Consider the following 19,200-nt stretch of genomic DNA (forward strand, 5'->3'; position numbering starts at 1 on the left):
AAGTTGCTAGACATATTGCATGTTGCACACACAAGCAAACTCTCTCAAATTGACGCTCCAGGGCTTTCTTTGGTCAGAAAGATCAGAGAAATCAAACTCTCTTCAGGTGAGTAGAGATTTACAAGGGCAGATCAAAATACATTCTACTGTGCAAATTCTTCTATTCTCCTGTTTTCTTTTACAGTACCTATGTTTAACTATATTTGGTAAATTGACTATTCTAAACTGTATGTTCGTTGTATGGTTAAACCTTTAATGTTATGTTGGCGATAGCACAAAAATTATCGAGACATGACTCATTCAAGGAAATAATCTCTAGTTCCACCATCTCGCTCTAGATATGGCTTCCTCCAGCAGTCTCCTGTCTGAAGAGCAGTTCCTGTGCTCTATCTGTCTGGATGTGTTCACTGAGCCAGTCACCACTTCACGTGGACACAACTTCTGCATGGCCTGTATCACAAAGTATTGGAATAGCAAGGACCTGTATCAATGTCCACTGTGTAAGGAGAAATTCTACAGACGACCTGAGCTTCGTGTCAACACAACGTTAAGAGAGGTTGTAGAGAATTTTTAAAAAAATGAGACAGAAGTGACGATGAGTCCGCTCCCAAACTCGGAAAAGTGCCCTGTGACGTCTGCACTGAGACGAAGCGCAAGGCCCTGAAGTCCTGCCTGGTGTGTCAGACCTCTTACTGTGAGACTCACCTGGAGCCTCATCAGATAGCCCCACCCTTAAAGAGACACAAACTGATCGACCCTGTGGTGAACCTAGAAGACAGGATGTGTAAGAAGCATGACAGAATCCTGGAGCTGTTCTGTAGGACTGACCAGACATGTGTGTGTCAGTTCTGAATTGAGGCAGACCACAAGACTCATGACACTGTCCATATAGAGGAAGAGTGTGGAGAGAGGAAGGCTCAACTGGGGAAAACTGAGGCAGAAGTGCAGCAGATTATCCAGGAGAGTCTGCAGAAAGTTAAAGAGATCAAACTCTCAGTAGATCTCAGCAAGAGATATGCAGAGAGAGAGAGAGATAGCAGACAGCGTGCAGGTTTTCATTGCTCTGGTGCTCTCCATTGAGAAAAGCCAGGCTGAGCTAATTGAGGTGATTGAGGAGAAGCAGGAAGCAGTTGAGAGGCGGGCTGAAGGGCTCATTAAAGAGCTGGAGCAGGAAATCACTGAGCTAAAGAGGAGAAGCACTGAGCTGAAACAGCTCTCACAGACTGAGGACAACATCCAACTTCTCCAGAGCTTCCAATCCCTAGTGTGCACCCCTCCACCCACCAAGGACTGGTCTGATGTCAGTGTTCACAGTGATCTGTGTGTTGGGACTGTGAGGAGAGCTGTGTCTCAGCTGGAGGAGACACTGAATAAAGAGATGGAGAAGCTGCCTGAAGTCAAACTGAAGAGGATTCAGCAGTATACAGTGGATGTGACTCTGGACCCTGATACAGCACATCCCTGGCTCATCCTGTCTGAAGATGGGAAACAAGTAAGATATGGAGACACACCACAGAAACTTTCTGACAATCCAAAAAGGTTTGATCGTTTTGCCATTGTTCTTGGAAAGAATGGCTTCTCCTCAGGGAGATTTTAATATGAGGTGATTGTTAAGGGGAAGACTTCATGGGTTTTAGGAGTGGCAAGAGAGTCCACTGCAGGAAGGAGAATATCACACTGACACCTGAGGATGGACTCTGGACTGTGATGCTAAGGGATGAGAATGTGTACCAAGCCTGTACCTCCCACTATATCCTCCTCTCCCTGAGAGAGAAGCCCCAAAATGTTGGGGTGTTTGTTGATTATGAGGAGGGTCAGGTCTCCTTTTATGATGTGGAGGCCAGGTCTCATATCTACTCTTTCATATCTGCACCTTTACAGAGAAGCTCTTTCCATTCTTAGGCCCCTCTGATAATGATGATGGTCAAAACACAGCCCCTCTCATCATCTCTCCTGTCAATCACACACACTGATTAAAATGATGGAGAGAGAACTGTTTGTCCTAACAGAAATTTAAAAATGCACATTTACAAATCATTACATGTATCAATATGTTTACAAATTAGTGTATTTAGTCAGGTTGACATGTCACATGATTCGAATGTCCACGGATGTCCTCTGAAATTGTATCACCAAATGAAAATGTAAAGTGTTCTGTACATCTTAACATGGCTAATAAATGCTTGTATTTACTGAAAATGAAGACTCAAGTGGAATTAACGTAAATAAAATAAGTAATAAAAGTTGTGTTGCTTTGATTATTTACCCATAATTATTTTACAGACAGATAACTATCCTTTAAAGTGATATTCCTTTTCTCTGTTTCTCTCTTATTCCCTCTCTAAGTAAATCTGATGATAAAGGCCAAACTCAGCCTTTGAACTGGTTGTGGATGTAGATAAATATGACTTTAAAGAGCAAATCCACAGTTGAAACAATAACAAAGTGGGCTCCCAGCTTCTGTTTTGGTAAAAAGCTGAGGGATGGGCCTGGAGAAATGTAACCACTCTTAGAATAATAGACGGAGCTATGGATGCAAGGACTGACCATCCAGTATATCAAAATCATTGTTTTAACCATGGTTTGAGGCTATATAGTTTGTTTACATTTACAATGTTTACAAACATTGGAGACAAACAAGTGTATATTTTGGGTTCTCATGGGGTGTGACAGTTGAACTATGGTCATGAAGCATTTATAAGTTATATTTTCAAGAATCAATGGGTATCTATCATTCATTTATCCATCAAAATATTGATGTAGCAATCACAGATTGTCCCTTTTAATTTTGTTTTTGAAACTGTATAAGTGAATGTTGTAAAATACATACTCAGCCTTTGAGCTGGTTCTACAGTTCTGTACTTCGATAAAGGACATACTTTTCCATTGAGCTGTCTGTGTATCTAAGACAGTAAATATGATAAGGGAAGTAATGTGCCATTGAGCTGGTTGTTGGTTTCAAATCAAATCACATTTTATTTGTCACATACACATGTTTAGCAGATGTTATAGCGGGTGTAGCGAAATGCTTGTGCTTCTAGCTCCGACAATGCAGTAATATCTAAGAATTTCACAACATATACCCAATACACACAAAAAAGTAAGTAATGGGATTTAAGAATATATACATATATGGACAAGCAATGACAGAGCGGCATGGACTAAGATACAGAAGAATACTATAGAATAGAATGCAGTATATACATATGAGATGAGTAGTGCAAGATATGTAAACATTATTAAAGTGACTAGTGTTCCATTTCTTAAAGTGGCCAGTGATTTCAATAGGCAGCAGCAGCCTCTAATGTGCTAGTGATGGCTATTTAACAGTCTGATGGCCTTGAGATAGAAGCTGTTTTTCATTCTCTCAGTCCCAGCTTTGATGCACCTGTACTGACCTCACCTTCTGGATGATAGCGGGGTGAACAGGCAGTGGCTCGGGTGGTTGATGTCCTTGATGATCTTTTTGGCCTTCCTGTGACATCGGGTGCTGTATGTGTCTTGGAGGGCGGGTAGTTTGCCCCCGGTAATGCGTTCAGCAGACCGCACCACCCTCTGGAGAGCCCCTGCGGTTGTGGGCAGTGCAGTTGCCATACCATGCGGTGATACAGCCCGACAGGATGCTCTCAATTGTGCATCTGTAAAGGTTTGTGAGGGTTTTAGGTGGTAAGCCAAATTTCTTCAGCCTCCTGAGGTTGAAGAGGCTCTGTTGCGCCTTCTTCACCACACTGTCTGCGTGGGTGGACCATTTCAGTTTGTCGGTGATGTGTACACCAAGGAACTTGAAGCTTTCCAACTTCTCCACTGCGGTCCTGTCGATGTGGATAGGGGGGTGCACCCTCTGCTGTTTCCTGAAGTCCACGATCATCTCCTTTGTTTTGTTGATGTTGAGTGAGAGGTTATTTTCCTGGCACCACACTCCCAGGGCCCTCACCTCCTCCCTATAGGCGGTCTCGTCATTGTTGGTAATCAAGCCTACTACTGTTGTGTCATCTGCAAACTTGATGATTGAGTTGGAGGCGTGCTTGGCCACACCGTCATGGGTGAACAGGGAGTACAGGAGGGGGCTGAGCATGCACCCTTGTGGGGCCCCAGTGTTGAGGATCAGCGAAGTGGAGATGTTGTTTCCTACCTTCACCACCTGGGGCGGCCCGTCAGGAAGTCCAGGACCCAGTTGCACAGGGCGGGGTTCAGACCCAGGCCCTCAAGCTAATGATGAGCTTGGAGGGTACTATGGTGTTGAATGCTGAGCTATTGTCAATGAAAAGCATTCTTACATAGGTATTCCTCTTGTCCAGATGGGATAGGGCAGTGTGCAGTGTGATGGCAATTGCATCGTCTGTGGATCTATTGGGGCGGTAAGCAAATTGAAGTGGGTCTTTGGTGACAGGTAAGGTAGAGGTGATGTGATCCTTGACTAGTCTCTCAAAGCACTTCATGATGACAGAGGTGAGTGCTACAGGGCGATAGTCATTTAGTTCAGTTACCTTTGCTTTCTTGGGTAGTGATTATGATAAAACACATATTTTTGGTTGTAGATGTAGGTGAGGATGAGGTGAGGGATCTCCACCAGGGAGATGATGAAGGAGCCTTTGGCCACAGTGCCCAGGTGGTAGCGGGCAAGACGCAGCATAGATGACAGGATGTGGGTCAGCGGCAGCTGGGATTTATTCTAATGTCCACCACAAGGTACAGGAAAAGCAGAGTTAGAAATATACAAACTCATACAGGACAGACCTGGGTTCACAAGATATTTGTTTTCTTTGAAATACTTTGAGCGTTTGATTGAGCAGGTATGGAGTGCCAGATGGGCAGGGTCTGTACTTTTGGGACTATTTAATTGCTTCCGTTGCATCAGGAGAGAACAATCAAGTGCACCTAACGTATTCAACAGAAAAACAAATACTTTGAACCCTGGGCTGATACGGGGCTATTTCCTAATTAACACATCACAATCACAAGCATTTCACTGTATTCATTAAATGTACTGTTTTATTGTTGGGGATATACACTGTTTTTAGGACACCCTGAAAAAAAAACATGTCCCCCTTAGAACGTATCCTGTCTTGCCCCAAAGCTTGTTTTCCTTTCTTTTATTACTCTGTATAAAAATGTTATCAAAAATATTATTGGTTAAAACTCATGAAGGAAATAGAGATACAGTCATATAGAATCCCTTTTTTCATGGATACAATATTACAAACTCAATAAGCAGTAATGACTCAGTGTCTCCACAATTTAGGGATTTCCAGTTCTGGTCATGCATTGCCTCTGACATAAGACAACCTCAGCACTTGTACGACCTGCATTTAATATATTAAACTAATATAAAACATCCTCATCAGAGTAAATGTCTCCTTCATATTTGATCCACAGTAGTAACATGATCTTGTTAACAGGTGAGGGAGAACACCTTGTACAAATTTAGAATAAAAAAAAATCACATTTCCAAAAATGTCCATGCAAGACAATGTCTGTTATGCTAGTCAGCTGTATTTGTCAAAATTGTATTAGATGTACCAATGCAGCGCAAGTAGCGACCATGATCATCATTACCACAATCTAAAAGTACATTGATATACAAACACTTCTAGTGTACAGTAGTAGTAGTTACAAAATAACAGTGATGACATTGAATGCATTTTAATGAGGGCAGGCTCCTCAATGAGGGAGGGCTCTGTGCATTCCAGGATTTACAAACAATGTTTAAATTTACCAGGCAAATCCTTCTTCTTTTATTTAAAACTTTGCTCTGACATGTAAGATTAGGGTGTCCCTTGATGCGAAACACTACCAATTGACGCCCTCCGCTAAATTTGAGAGAACCGGTCTAATCCCAGGGGACTGGTTTCTGATCTATACTTGCATTTCTTAAAAGCATCTCAGAAGCCCCTGCCAATTGACCAACTATGGAAGAGAGCACAGGAGGTTGGTGGTACCTTAATTGGGGGAGGACTGGCTCGTGGTAATGGCTGGAGCGGAAAATGTGGAATGGTTTCAAATACATCCAACATGGTTTCCATGTGTTTGATGCCATTCCATTCGCTCCGTTACAGCCATTATTATGAGCTGTCCTCCCCTCAGCAGCCTCCAATGGAAGAGAGATGTCTCACCTTCAGTCACTAAAATTAACTGGCAATCTGAATGGTCTAATTATATTCTTTATTCTAGAAATCCCAATCATCAGAATATCTATTTTATTAGGAAGTATGTTCCTCAGCTGTGCATGTTTCCTTATGTGGAATAAACAATCATTGTCAACTTTCTCTGCACTCTTCTGAACAGGAATTCAGAAAGTACTTCAAAACTCAATATTGGCACTGAAACTGCAGTGCCTTGCAAAAAGTATTCATACCCCTTGGATTTCTTCACATTTTCTTGTTACAAAGTGGGATTAAAATGTATTTAATTTATTTAGATCTTATTTAGGTGCTTCATAGCAAAGGGGGGTGAATATATATGCATGCACCACTTTTCTGTAATTAATTTTTTCGCATTTTTTGAAACAAGTTATTTTTTCATTTCACTTCACCAATTTGGACTATTTTGGTATGTCCATTACATGAAATCCAAATAAAAATCCATTTAAATTACAGGTAGTAATGCAACAAAATAGGAAAAACTACAAGGGGGAAGAATACTTTTGCAAGGCACTGTAACTATATGAGGGGGAGTGTGTTCAATTTATTTGACAGTACTTATCTACATGTGATATTTCCAGTATTATTATTTTTTTATTGTTTTCTTTGCAAAAATGTATAAAAAACGTGTTTTTATCTTTTTGTCATTATGGGGTATTGTGTGTAGATTGAATTCACTATATATCGTTTTATTGTTTCTCCCTCTTAGTGGATATCTTAATGACATACAGACACAAACCCATGTCCCCATTGATCTGAACCTCTCTTACCCAACAGCTCTCACAAACACAGGTGGACATTGCTTATTTTTGTTGTTTTATTACTCTGCTAAAAATTTTATTAAAAATATTCCGGGTTAAAACTCTGTTTGCATTCATAAATAGAGATACTGTCATAGATAATCCTTTTTCTATGTATAGAGTATTACGAACTCAATAAGCAGTAATGACTCAATGTTGCCACAATATAGGGATTGTGTCACGCGTGCTGTAGGTGGGTGCAGTGGTGGAATCAAACGCAGGACACCGAAGTATAGTCCAACAGACTTTAGTAATCTCCAACAAGGAAATAAGACAACTCTTGCCCGAAGGCGAAATTACGCACGAAGGCGAAACAAAACGAAAGCGCACAAAGCAGGTGCGTAACACCCCAACGCTGTGGAGGGAAGCTCAACCGAGCGAAATACAAATGAAGCCCTACACACGACAGACCAAAATCAATAACACACAACACTAGACAAACACAACGGAAACTTATAGGACACTAATTACGCTAAACGAGAACAGGTGTGACAACAAACAGACAAAAGCAAACGAACATGAAACCTACAACGGTGGCAGCTAGTATTCCGGAGACAACGAACGCCGAAGCCTGCCCGAACAAGGGAGAGAGGCAGCCTCGGCCGAAACCGTGACAGTACCCCCCTTGACGCGGCTCCAGACGTGCGCCGACTCGGCCTCGGGGACGACCCGGAGGACGCGGAGCAGGGTGCGTCGGGTGCCCACGATGGAATTCCGTCAGGAGAGACGGGTCCAAAATGTCTCTCCTCGGCACCCAGCACCGCTCCTCCGGACCGTACCCCTCCCACTCCACTAGATACTGGAGACCCCCATCCGACGTCTCGAATCCAAGATGGACCTCACGGAGTACGCCGGTGCCCCCTCGATGTCCAATGGGGGCGGAGGAGTCTCCTGATCTCACTTTCTTGGAGTGGGCCAGCTACCACCGGCCTGAGAAGGGACACATGGAACGAGGGGTTAATACTTTTATATTCAACAGGTAGTTGTAATTTGTAACACACCTCGTTCAACCTTCCCAGGACTTTAAATGGCCCCTACAAACCGCCGACCCAGTTTCCGACAGGGCAGGCGGAGGGGCAGGTTTCTGGTAGAGAGCCAGACTCGATCACCAGGTGCGTACACCGGTCCCTCACTGCGGTGGAGATCGGCGCTCGCCTTATGACGTCGGAGGGCCCGCTGCAGGTGGACGTGTGCAGCGTTCCATGTCTCCTCCGAGCGCCGCGCCCACTCATCCACCGCAGGAGCCTCGATCTGGCTCTGCTGCCAAGGTGCCAGAACCGGCTGGTACCCTAACACACATTGGAAAGGGGTTAGGTTAGTGGAGGAATGGCGTAGGGAATTCTGGGCCATTTCGGCCCAGGGAACGCATCTTGCCCACTCCTCCGGCCGGTCCTGGCAGTATGTTCTAAGAAACCTACCCACATCCTGGTTCACACGTTCCACCTGCCCATTACTCTCCGGGTGGTAACCCGAGGTGAGGCTCACCGAGACCCCCAACCGCTCCATAAAAGCTCTCCAGACTCTGGAGGTAAATTGGGGACCTCGATCAGACACAATATCCTCGGGTACCCCGTAGTGCCGGAACACATGGGTGAATAGGGCTTCGGCAGTTTGCAGAGGCGGTAGGAAGGCCCGGCATGGGGAGCAAACGACAGGCCTTAGAAAACCGGTCCACAACGACCAGTATAGTGGTATTCCCCTGTGAAGGAGGAAGGTCAGTAAGGAAATCCACCGAGAGGTGGGACCATGGTCGTTAGTGGAACGGGCAGGGGTAGTAACTTACCCTAGGCAGATGTCTAGGCGCCTTACACTGGGCGCACACCGAGCAGGAGGAAACATAAACCCTCACATCCCCTTGCCAACGTGGGCCACCAGTACTTGGCACTAAGACAGTGCACTGTCCGGCCGATACCCGGGTGTCCAGAGGAGGGTGACGTGTGAGCCCAATAGATCAATCGATCCCGAACCTCGAGCGGAACATACTTCCGACCCTCCGGGCATTGTGGTGGACTAGGGTCGGTGCGTAACGCCCGCTCGAGCTCAGCATCGACCTCCCACACTACCGGTGCCACCAGACACGACTCCGGCAGTATGGGGAGTGGGCTCCACGGACCTCTCCTCCGTGTCATACCGCCGAGACAGCGCATCTGCCTTACCGTTCTGTGACCCAGGGATGTACGTGATCTTAAATGTAAACCCGGGTCAAAAACATATTCCATCTAGCCTGCCGAGGGTTTAGCCTCCTCGCTGCCCGGATGTACTCCAGGTTACGGTGGTCCGTCAAAATGAGGAAAGGGTGTTGAGCCCCCTCAAGCCAGTGCCTCCACACCTTTAGGGCCTGTACCACGGCTAACAGCTCCCTGTCCCCTACGTCATAGTTTCGCTCCGCCGGACTGAGCTTCTTGGAATAGAAGGCACAGGGGGCGGAGTTTAGGTGGCGCGCCTGACCGTTGTGAAAGCACGGCTCAATACCGGCCTCAGACGCGTCCACCTCTACCTGAAATGGTAAAGAGGGATCCGGATGCGCCAGCACTGGAGCCGAGGTAAACAGGTCCTTCAGCCTCCCAAACGCCCTGTCCGCCTCGGCAGACCACTGCAGACGCACCGGGCCCCCCTTCAAGAGAGACGTGATGGTAGCTGCCACCTGTCCAAAACCCCGGATAAACCTCCGGTAGTAATTCGCAAACCCCAAAAACTGCTGCACCTCCTTCACAGTGGTTGGTGTTTGCCAATTACGCACGGCTGACACCCGGTCTACCTCCATCTTCACCCTTGACGCAGACAACTGATACCCCAAAAAGGAGACCGACTCCTGGAAAAACAGACACTTCTCTGCCTTAACATACAGGTCGTGCTCCACCAGCCTCCGCAACACTCTCTGCGCACCAGGGCCACATGCTCGACACGGGTAGGCGAGTACACGAGAATGTCATCTATGTACACCACGACCCCCTGCCCCTGCATGTCCCTGAAGATCTCATCCACGAATGATTGGAAAACTGACGGAGCGTTCATCAACCCGTATGGCATGACAAGATACTCGTAATGGCCCGAGGTGGTACTAAAGGCTGTCTTCCATTCATCGCCCTCCCTGATGCGCACCAAGTTGTACGCGCTCCTGAGATCTAATTTAGTGAAGAAACGCGCCCCATGCAAGGACTCAGTCATGGTCGCAATCAGCGGGAGTGGATAACTGTACTTCACCGTGATCTGATTGAGACCACGGTATCGATGCACGGGCGCAAACCACCATCCTTCTTCTTCACAAAAAGAAACTCGAGGACGCAGGGGGAAGTGGAAGGCCGTATGTATCCTTGTCTCAGAGATTCGTCTATGTAAGTCTCCATAGCTTTCTTCTCCTCCTGAGACAGAGGATACACATGGCTCCGTGGGAGCGCAGCTCCTGCCTGGAGGTCTATCGCACAATCTCCCTGCCTATGGGGCGGCAACTGCGTCGCCCTCGACTTACTAAACGCAATAGCCAAATCCCCATACTCAGGGGGAACGTGCAATGCGGGCACCTGGTTTGGACTCTCCACCTGAGGTAGCCCCCTACGGAACGCCTAAACATCTACCCACACACTGGGCAGACCACTCCATCAGAGCCCTCTCCTGCCACGAAATAGATGGGTTATGGATACTCAACCAGGGCATGCCCAGCACCACCGGATACGCAGGAGAGTCAATCAGAAATAGCTGAATCATCTCCTGATGACCCCCATGCGCACACATCCTAAGTGGCGCAGTGACCTCCTGATCAAGCCCGCACCCAACGGACGGCTATCTAGGGCATGAACGGGGAAAGGGACATCAACAGGAAGAAGGGGAATCTCTAAAGCTAAACAAAACTTCTTATCAATAAAATTCCCAGCCGCGCCTGAATCTACCAGCGCCTTATGCTGGGAATGAGGTGCTACCTGTGGAAAACTCACAGGCATACAGAAATGTGCAACAGAGAGCTCTGGGTGAGTGGGGCGCCTACTCACCTGGAAGGAATCCCCAGTGCGGGACCTGTCGTCCTCTCTCCCCTAGGAGGCCATCCCCAGCACCTAGCCGCGGTGTGTCCTCCCCGACCACAGTTGGTGCAGGGGATGGACCCCCAAGTAAGCCGACCCCTCCTCTCTCTAGCGCCAGCGCCCCGAGCTCCATGGGGCACGGCTCGGGAGGCGCTGGAGGGTGAAATGGACGGACCCCCTCGGGACGTCCGCGGGTAGCTAGCAGGTTATCCAGCCTGATGGACATGTCGACCAACTGGTCGAACGTGAGGCTGGTGTCCCTACAGGCCAGCTCCCGACGGACGTCCCCTCGTAGACTACATCTGTAGTGATCGACAGAGCCCGATCATTCCACCCTGCATCTGCCGCTAGAGTACGCGAATTCGAGGGCGAACTCCTGGGCACTCCTCCTCCCCTGCCGGAGGAAGACCAGACGCTCCCCCGCGTTTCCCCTCCGGGAGATGGTCAAACACCGCCCTGAAGCGGCGGGAGAACTTCGTCGTAAGTTATGGTGTCCGCGTCGATCCTCCTCCACTCCACGTTGGCCCATTCCAACGCCTTCCCAGACAGGCAGGAGATCAGGGCGGACACGCTCTCATGTCCCGAGGGCGCCGGGTGCACGGTGGCCAGGTACAGCTCCACCTGGAGAAGGGAAACCCTGGCACGGCCGCGGTCCCATCGTAAGCCCTCGGGAGCGAGAGTCGGACTCCTCGGGGTTCCGGTGCGGGAATGGGCTGACTGGCCGATGGTGCTGGCAGGGAGGGTGGCGGTGGCGGCGTCCCCCAGCCTCGGATGGTGGTGATCACCTCCTGCAGTGCGGTCCCCATCTGCAGGATCTGGTCACCTTGTTCCCGGACCCTGTCCACCAGCGTCGCCTGGGCTGCTGCGGCTCCTGCTGATTCCATTCTTAGGTGTGTTATTCTGTCACGCGTGCTGTAGGTGGGTACAGTGGTGGAATCAAACGCAGGACACCGAAGTATAGTCCAACAGACTTTAGTAATCTCCAACAAGGAAATAAGACAACTCTTGCCCGAAGGCGAAATTACGCACGAAGGCGAAACAAAACGAAAGCGCACAAAGCAGGTGCGTAACACTCCAACGCTGTGGAGGGAAGCTCAACCGAGCGAAATACAAATGAAGCCCTACACACGACAGACCAAAATCAATAACACACAACACTAGACAAACACAACGAGAAACTTATAGGACACTAATTACGCTAAACGAGAACAGGTGTGACAACAAACAGACAAAAGCAAACGAACATGAAACATACAACGGTGGCAGCTAGTATTCCGGAGACAACGAACGCCGAAGCCTGCCCGAACAAGGGAGAGAGGCAGCCTCGGCCGAAACCGTGACAGATTGTCAGTTATAATAATGCTTTTCCTTTAACATAAGACAATATATTTAACAAATATCATGGTAAACCTATTACACATGTAATAAAGAAAATGGTTGGAATGCCTTTTGGTTTCTGTCTTCTGGTTTGTTTTGGTCAAACCGAAGTCCCTCCTCCATGAGTCTACAACAATAAACAAGTGTTAAACGTTACTATCGTCTTCATCAGAATTTTGGGTGGATGGTTCTAGATTCTGGAGTTACAGGGAAAATCCACTCAACATCGATTTTTGGTATTTGTTTCATTAGTTCATTGTTGAACAGTCCCACAATGTTTGACATGTCAGGTGTCAAGTTTTCAAGATATTGGACTTCCAAGAAGCAAAGTGTCACCTGCCACATCATCATGATGATGCAAAACATGTTGGGACTATATCTACAGTGGACGAATGAAAAAAATACCACATGTTGTTGAATGGATTTTCCCTTTAACTTCATGATGAATTGGCCTATATGGATAAAGCTAAATTGAAATGTTTCTTACAGAAGAAATATGAAATGCATATGCATAAGCATGGTAGCAATTGAAAAGGAATAGTTTGGAGATTATGTGAAAATTATTAGACCAAAGTTGAGGACACAACAGTTCACCTGACACAAGACTGAATCCAAACATTACACTGGTGATTTTATGTGTGTTTTACATTTACTGTATTTTTCGCCTCATTTGTTACAATCAGTAACATGATAAGACTATTCCTGGAAAATGTGGGGTAGGTGCAACATAATACAAAAAAATGACAAGGGTATGAATGAGAGGACTAACTGGTGTCTCCAAGTGGCCACACACCTCTCCAAACTAATGTCAATGGACATTTAGGACTCAAAGAAGAGTCTTCAACTATAAGGTGCGTTTTTGAGCTCTCCTAGCTGTGCCATTGAGGAACTAGAGCAAGCACACTAGTAGTTGTTTGGTTTGGAACACAACCCTGCATCCCCGCCATCACACAATTACTATTGTTGTTTACGCAATCCAAAAAGAAAGCTTGTTCTATTGCCAGCATGACTAGCTAGGTTATAAAATACGATCTTGAGGTGTTAGGCTTTCATAAGGCAATTTGGAGAAACATATTGTAATTTTGGTCTGCATAGTAAGGAGCAATGAGTACATTCAGGTGCTTGTTCTGCTGCAAATGTTCTTCACAATAGACAAAAATAGACTCATTCTGTTCAGAACAACCCAGGGTATGACGCCATGTCATCTTGTAACTTGACATCACACATAGTAATAAAAAATGTTGCCATTGTATATGACATGAGTTGTTGATATGGAAATGTGAAGTACACATTTGGACTCACAGGTGTTTGGCTTACTTGTATGACATCAAAGCGGTATTTCTTATAATCCTCAACGTCTCATCTTTCAAAATACATAGAGTCCTCTTAATTTACAGCATTTCCCTCACTCAAGCAAACAAAAGTTGCCCAATAAACGGGCGGGATGGGGGCAACTTCTTGTCGCATGCAGTGTTAAACTTCAGAACAGCTGTCAGTCAAAACCCATATAGCACTGCAAGGCGCAGAGCCTGAGCTCTGACGTCATTTATAGCATGTTACTGTACAGCCACTGACTTCCAATTTAAATGCTTATCAGTGCCCACATTTTCCAACCTTAACACCTAAAAAAACGATGTATTCTCTGTTGGAAGGGTTTTGTTAACTCCCCATGTGCTTCATCTCATGACCGTCTCGGGCCGATCCCTTCACAACATTTTCTTACTGTTCTCTACACACTCCTGGAGAGAGAAGAGAGAGAGAGTGACCGTGTGTGGTCTATGTTGACATGATAGGGGGCAAGTATAATTTAGTGTAATATGTGCATAAACGCTATTCATCATAAAGAAATTGATTAAAGTGGTACTCTGTAAAAACACAGGCTATGTTCCATTATCCACAGTAGCATAACACTAAGAATGTTTGTCCTGATGTAATTGGAATGATAGTGTGGATAATGGAACAGAGACATATATAAGGCTACGTTCCGATTCTCCACCCTTCTTCTAAAGTGAACACAACATGAAGTTAGCAATGGTAGAAACACCTTCTAGCCAATGATTACACCAATCCATTCCTTTTTAATCCATGACTGCTGGGGAATCGGGATGCAGCCATAGTCTCCCACCAAGCCTCGCCTCCCTTCCCCTCGCCATTAGGGCCTAGTCCATGTAGGACTTTTGGCTGGGGCTGCGGTCATTGTGCTTGGTGTCCACGGCGAAGCAGACGAAGAGCATGTCCACCACGATCTCAAAGACAGACAGGAAGCAGTGGGCCACCAGCCAGGAGAACAGACAGACGATGAGCAGCGGCAACACCCACACCGTGTAGTCCTGCTGGTAGTTGAGCACCAATACGCCGGCGAACGCAGTGCACGAGATGATCAGTACCTGGACACGCAAGAAAAGATGGAGAGAAAGGAGGGTGAGAAAGGGAGAAAAGAGGAAAGGGTGTCATGACTCTCCTGACAGTGGATCAAAGGACCCATCAGCTAGGCAAATGTTTGAAGATAGCCAGACCCCCTCTCTCCCATAGAAGAGAAGGGGTCCTGACACCTTAACATTGTGGCTGTGGCTACACGGCTTTAAATGGTTAGACCAGATAGACCAGCCGACGTACAGCGCGAGCTGAACGTTACAAATGGTTGAAACTCTAAGACCAGGAAATGTGAGACGTTAGTCCACATGTTTGAAATGGTGAGAAACTCTGAAACTCTCAATCTCTACACAAGAAGAAGAAACTCACTAGACCGTAGCATTACCAGTCTGCAGCTGGCATGTAAAGTAGTCTAGAACTTTGACTAAAGACACAAGATGACAAGAACAATCCCATCTCAGACAACCATTGGTACATCTGAAGTATCTGTCTAACAACCACTTCACTACCAGAGAAGCTCTACAAAGGACATTGTGACCTCTGGTGGACAAACCAGAGCCTTACACCCATCGACACCTTGCCCATATTAGTGATTGGTTTCAACAGAGAGACGACGGAGAAGACATTCTATACGTAAATACATTGCATTTCTTACCCAAACGGCGGTGGTAAGGGTGCTAAGTATTCTGATTACCGTGAGCGTAGTTTCCAAATGTATGTACCATAAGTTTGACTCTCTTTGTCCCTCTCTCCCTCCTTCTATTGACCTCTCTCTTTTTGATAACCAAGTCATGCTGTTGTTCATCCGCTAGGGACCTTTCTCATGAATTAAGTATGTATGTATTCTGTGTTATTATTTAGTTAGCTAGTAAGTAAATATTTAAGCCAATTTGTGTATTGCTGATACATAAGTAAGGTTAGGGTTCATGCAGGTTCAAGGATTATAAGACATTCAGAATGAGACTGATGAGGTAATGATTAATAAGTGACTGTTATTGGTACATAACATGCATATATATATATATATATATATTCTAAGAGTTTAATTCGGGAGATGGTAAAACAACTCCTTCCGTGGTGCCCCAAATTCCTAATGAGTTAATTGTTACATGATCGCTATGTGGCCGCTACCTTTCCCAGGAAGAGGACAAAGTCCCCCACGGTGGCCACTCTGAGGGCATTCTCTACCAGGATGACGAAGGCGTCACGTGCCGACGTACAGAAACTGGTGCTATTGATCTCTGTGGCCGTCTACGCGTTCTGTGGTGAAAACAGACAAACAAGAGACATAAGTATCATCAATAACAATGTGTGATTGCTGTCATCTTGGAATGTGTCTCCCTTGTAAAATAGATTGTGGTCAATGATATAACATGTGTAATAGTAAGAATAATCAACATCTCAGATGACAATCAATCTGATTCTGATAGAACACTTACAGTGGGGGAAAAAAGTATTTAGTCAGCCACCAATTGTGCAAGTTCTCCCACTTAAAAAGATGAGAGAGGCCTGTAATTTTCATCATAGGTACACGTCAACTATGACAGACAAATTGAGGAAAAAATATCCAGAAAATCACATTGTAGGATTTTTAATGAATTTATTTGCAAATTATGGTGAAAATAAGTATTTGGTCACCTACAAACAAGCAAGATTTCTGGCTCTCACAGACCTGTAACTTCTTCTTTAAGAGGCTCCTCTGTCCTCCACTTGTTACCTGTATTAATGGCACCTGTTTGAACTTGTTATCAGTATAAAAGACACCTGTCCACAACCTCAAACAGTCACACTCCAAACTCCACTATGGCCAAGACCAAAGAGCTGTCAAAGGACACCAGAAACAACATTGTAGACCTGCACCAGGCTGGGAAGACTGAATCTGCAATAGGTAAGCAGCTTGGTTTGAAGAAATCAACTGTGGGAGCAATTATTAGGAAATGGAAGAAATACAAGACCACTGATAATCTCCCTCGATCTGGGGCTCCACGCAAGATCTCACCCCGTGGGGTCAAAATGATCACAAGAAGGGTGAGCAAAAATCCCAGAACCACACGGGGGGACCTAGTGAATGACCTGCAGAGAGCTGGGACCAAAGTAACAAAGCCTACCATCAGTAACACACTACGCCGCCAGGGACTCAAATCCTGCAGTGCCAGACGTGTCCCCCTGCTTAAGCCAGTACATGTCCAGGCCCGTCTGAAGTTTGCTAGAGTGCATTTGGATGATCCAGAAGAGGATTGGGAGAATGTCATATGGTCAGATGAAACCAAAATATAACTTTTTGGTAAAAACTCAACTCGTCGTGTTTGGAGGACAAAGATTGCTGAGTTGCATCCAAAGAACACCATACCTACTGTGAAGCATGGGGGTGGAAACATCATGCTTTGGGGCTGTTCCGTGTAAAGGAAAGAATGAATGGGGCCATGTATCGTGAGATTTTGAGTGAAAACCTCCTTCCATCAGCAAGGGCATTGAAGATGAAACGTGGCTGGGTCTTTCAGCATGACAATGATCCCAAACACACCGCCCGGGCAACGAAGGAGTGGCTTCGTAAGAAGCATTTCAAGGTCCTGGAGTGGCCTAGCCAGTCTCTAGATCTCAACCCCATAGAAAATCTTTGGAGGGAGTTGAAAGTCCGTGTTGCCCAGCGACAGCCCCAAAACATCACTGCTCTAGAGGAGATCTGCATGGAGGAATGGGCCAAAATACCAGCAACAGTGTGTGAAAACCTTGTGAAGACTTACAGAAAACGTTTGACCTGTGTCATTGCCAACAAAGGGTATATAACAAAGTATTGAGAAACTTTTGTTATTGACCAAATACTTATTTTCCACCATCATTTGCAAATAAATTCATTAAAAATCCTACAATGTGATTTTCTGGATTTTTTTTTCTCATTTTGTCTGTCATAGTTGACGTGTACCTATGATGAAAATTACAGGCCTCTCTCATCTTTTTAAGTGGGAGAACTTGCACAATTGGTGGCTGACTAAATACTTTTTTCCCCACTGTACTTGATTCAGGTATCCACAAGCAGCAGATGCAGGCTTTCAGCATACAGCGATCACAGGCATTTTCCTACAAACAGAAAACACATTCAGCTTTAGTTCTCCACCCATTGTCTGGTTTGACTAGACAAACTGGTGGTGAATATGTTTAAAGGCATAATCTGGGATATTTTTGGCTGCTAATTGTCAAATCTTGCCTGGCTACCCAGACTCATTGCTCTGGCCAAACGCCACGCCCACGAATGTTTGTTTCTTATCGATAGAGCAGCGAAAGACTTCCGTGTGAGTCGTCAGGCAAGGTCAAATCTACCTAGACTGAGTTATTTGTTCATCCCCATGTGGAATTTGAATTCTGTTGTTTTTTATGTTTTTGGAAAACCTTCCAAACATCTACAATAATTCCTTGTTTAACATTTCTGATTCACACTTTTTCTACCTTGATCAGTAACAAAATTAGAACACTTTAAAAAAATGTGCCTTGTTTTTGAAATGGCAAAACAATGTATCAAGAATGAGAGATCAGCCATGTGAAGGTTTAATTCTGCTCCAGAGCACAGAGCAGCACCGTGAAACTTAAATTGCTAGACATGCTATATGTTGCACACAGGAGTAAACTCTCTCAAACTCTTCAGAAATCTCTATTAAACAGCTACACAGAGTTGTCTGTTTTTGTTGTTGTTTTTTTTTTACTAAACTACAGTATATAATATATATATATATATATATATATATATATATATATATATATATATATATATATATATATATATATATATATATATACTAGAGAAAAACCTGAGAAAGTACCCACACTTTCACACACAGACACAGGTGAGTAGAGATTTACAAGGGCAGCTGAAGATACATTCTACTGTGTGAATTATTTTTTTATCCTGTTTTCTTTCTTGACTACAGTACCGATTTTTTACTTTATTTTGTACATTGACTAATTAAACTGTATGTTGTATAGTTAAACAACTTGAATCAAGATTGGCTATCCTCCTCTCCCTGAGAGAGAAGCCCCAGAAAGTGGGGGTGTTTGAGGACTATGAGGAGGGTCAGGTCTCCTTTAAAAAAATATATATATATATATATATATATACACTGCTCAAAAAAATAAAGGGAACACTAAAATAACACATCCTAGATCGGAATGAATGAAATAATCTTATTAAATACTTTTTTCTTTACATAGTTGAATGTGCTGACAACAAAATCACACAAAAATTATCTATGGAAATCAAATTTATCAACCCATGGAGGTCTGGATTTGGAGTCACCCTCAAAATTAAAGTGGAAAACCACACTACAGGCTGATCCAACTTTGATGTAACGTCCTTAAAACAAGTCAAAATGAGGCTCAGTAGTGTGTGTGGCCTCCACGTGCCTGTATGACCTCCCTACAACGCCTGGGCATGCTCCTCATGAGGTGGCGGATGGTCTCCTGAGGGATCTCCTCCCAGACCTGGACTAAAGCATCTGCCAA

The 19,200-nt window shown here is 45.2% G+C and overlaps 1 protein-coding gene and 1 pseudogene across 1 annotated transcript; one reads left to right on the plus strand and one right to left on the minus strand.

Moving 5' to 3' along the window:
- The first annotated feature begins 578 nt into the window (after positions 1–578).
- On the plus strand, positions 579–2,247 carry LOC121559781 (zinc finger protein RFP-like). Its single transcript, XM_045216865.1, has one exon. The coding sequence runs from the start codon at positions 1,016–1,018 to the stop codon at positions 1,595–1,597; it is 582 nt and encodes a 193-aa protein (XP_045072800.1). The 5' UTR covers positions 579–1,015; the 3' UTR covers positions 1,598–2,247.
- An 11,792-nt stretch (positions 2,248–14,039) lies between these two features.
- Positions 14,040–17,780, minus strand: LOC121562284 (annotated as a pseudogene).
- Between the last annotated feature and the right edge of the window lie 1,420 nt (positions 17,781–19,200).

The sequence above is a fragment of the Coregonus clupeaformis genome, unplaced genomic scaffold, assembly GCF_020615455.1.
Source record: "Coregonus clupeaformis isolate EN_2021a unplaced genomic scaffold, ASM2061545v1 scaf0830, whole genome shotgun sequence".
Classification (NCBI taxonomy): domain Eukaryota; kingdom Metazoa; phylum Chordata; class Actinopteri; order Salmoniformes; family Salmonidae; genus Coregonus; species Coregonus clupeaformis.